The following is a 2,070-nucleotide window of genomic DNA, read 5'->3' as shown; positions in this document are numbered from 1 at the left end:
TTTTTTTTTTTAACGTAGGAATTTTGGATATTCAAAGACTAACGTTGTTGTTTTTTGTTTCTTTTTTGTTTAAGAATTCCCATCCCTACAAGATCTGAACAAGCGACTCGCCGACAGTTGGCCGTTTGGCGAGTTTCTGACACCTCAGGTTACCGAACCAGCATTTCAAGTCGTCGCGGGACAGTGGAGGGAAATGACTCGCCCACACATCATAAAAGTGCTTGCTAGTGAGCTTCAAAATACTCATTACACAAAGAACTCTGTGATCCAGAAAGTGTCCGCTCTCGGACCAATATGGGAAATTGAAAAATCTCTGATTGTTGCTGAAATTTTGAAACTTTTATAAAGAATGGTCAAAAATTGGGAAGAACTGTTCTTTTGGGTAAATGAACCTTTTCCACCACCGAAATTTGGCCCCGAATATCAGCTCACAATGTGTGCCATTCATACTATGTGGGATTCATTGATTCGCAGCCCGGCCGAGCCGGGAGGGGCCTGGCTCACAGACGCCTGCAGTGCGGCAGCTAGGCAACACTGCCGACAGGCCCGCGTGACGGGACTGCATCACGACTCGTCAAACTATGGAATACTCTAACCCGTTACTAAATCTGACGTGCACAAGGGGCGATTCTCAACTTATGAGTAGAACAATTAAATCAGAATATTAACTTAGATCACTGGAGCCAGACTTTTGACTTTTGACACCTAACCACCTAACTATAGATATCAGGTAAAAATCAAACAAGGAATATATTTTGGAGCCATTTATTGATTCATGGATTATATACAATGATGATTATCAGAGATTGGAACTTTTCGTATATATGCAACACAGGGAATTTAATCAATTCATGTTTTCAGGACTTTGCAGGAAGAGTAGGGCTTTCAGAAGAGTCTGTCTCAGATTCTGACACTTTCTTGGTTGGAGTCTCCTTGGGGCTGCTGTCATCTGATGAGGACTGGTTCGGAACGGTCGGGGGCTTTTCTTCAGGCTCGGAATCTGACTCGTCGCTGTCGTCGGCGGGGGCCTTCCTCTTGTATTTTCCCTCATCCATCTTGACATCTTCTTTCGCCTCCTCTTCCTCCTCTTCCTCCTCCTCCTCATCTTCGACCTCCTCGTCATCGCTGTCGCCGCTCTCGCCATCGTCATCTTCACCCTCCTCGTCGCTCTCCTGGACCTGCAGCGCACTCCTGTAAACAAGTTAGAAATGATATTACAATTTTATCTCACCTCATATATAGATCATTCGATCATAGTCCATCGTCTAAGACAACATACTTACATCATTTCCCTGGCCTCCCGCTCGCCACCGTAGGGCGGGCCCCTCTCCTCCCCTGTGAACGCCAACACCTCCGCGAGGGCACACCTCATCGCGCGCTTAAGATCACTTTCGTTCTTCCTGGTCACCAGGGGGAGAAAGTGCTTCCACACCCTGTCGTGGGACACAACTCTTAGCCCCTCGGCGAATAGATTAGTTGCTCGCCTCATTGCGCCAATAGGAAGGTCTTTGTCAAGTTCTTCGACATGGCGATCCCGTAGGTGGGAGACCAGGTCAGCCCTGGACACTGTTATATAGTAGCAGTATGGGCAACGTTTTACGTTTTTAGGGGCCTGCCGTGTCGCCTGAGAACACTGTGGACACAAAAAAAATATTGGTATCAGAATTTGCATTTTCACACACTCATTATAAAAATAAAATGTGTTACCAGAGTATGAGACAATCACCTTTACGCCCCAGTACACCTCTTTTGGCGTGGCAGGCCACCAGACCCTGTCCTGGCTCCAATTTCGACGCTGAAAGTCGACTTTTGGCTTCTAGAAAAAAAATAACAGACGTCAGGCAACAGGCGCTTATGTCAGAATTCGAGAAGAGAGTAAGAAGTGAGGAAACACTTACCTCAAAAAGGAACGGCTCCTCTTTCGGCTTCGGAGTTGCCTTTTTCATTTTCTTGACTGGAGTTGCTTCAGATTGAACATCCTTTCTTTTGTTCTGTGGACAAAATAAAAATTTGTAAGAACAGTCAAAATTGGAATAAAATAATGGCTTTACAGAAACAAAACTGAAAGAA

The 2,070-nt window shown here is 45.5% G+C and overlaps 1 protein-coding gene across 1 annotated transcript; it reads right to left on the bottom strand.

Moving 5' to 3' along the window:
* Positions 1-749: 749 nt before the first annotated feature.
* LOC113215756 (uncharacterized) lies at positions 750-1,991 on the bottom strand (the record flags this gene model as incomplete). Its single annotated transcript, XM_026435426.2, is given in 4 exon segments — positions 750-1,191; positions 1,284-1,633; positions 1,727-1,816; positions 1,899-1,991. Coding segments are annotated over 4 exon segments (867 nt in total), but the record flags the coding sequence as incomplete, so codon positions are not given.
* Positions 1,992-2,070: the final 79 nt, after the last annotated feature.

This window comes from Frankliniella occidentalis, unplaced genomic scaffold (assembly GCF_000697945.3).
Source record: "Frankliniella occidentalis isolate FOCC.00 unplaced genomic scaffold, Focc_3.1 Scaffold5252, whole genome shotgun sequence".
In the NCBI taxonomy this organism is placed as follows: Eukaryota; Metazoa; Arthropoda; class Insecta; order Thysanoptera; family Thripidae; genus Frankliniella; species Frankliniella occidentalis.
This window is presented reverse-complemented; position numbering and strand designations above follow the sequence as displayed.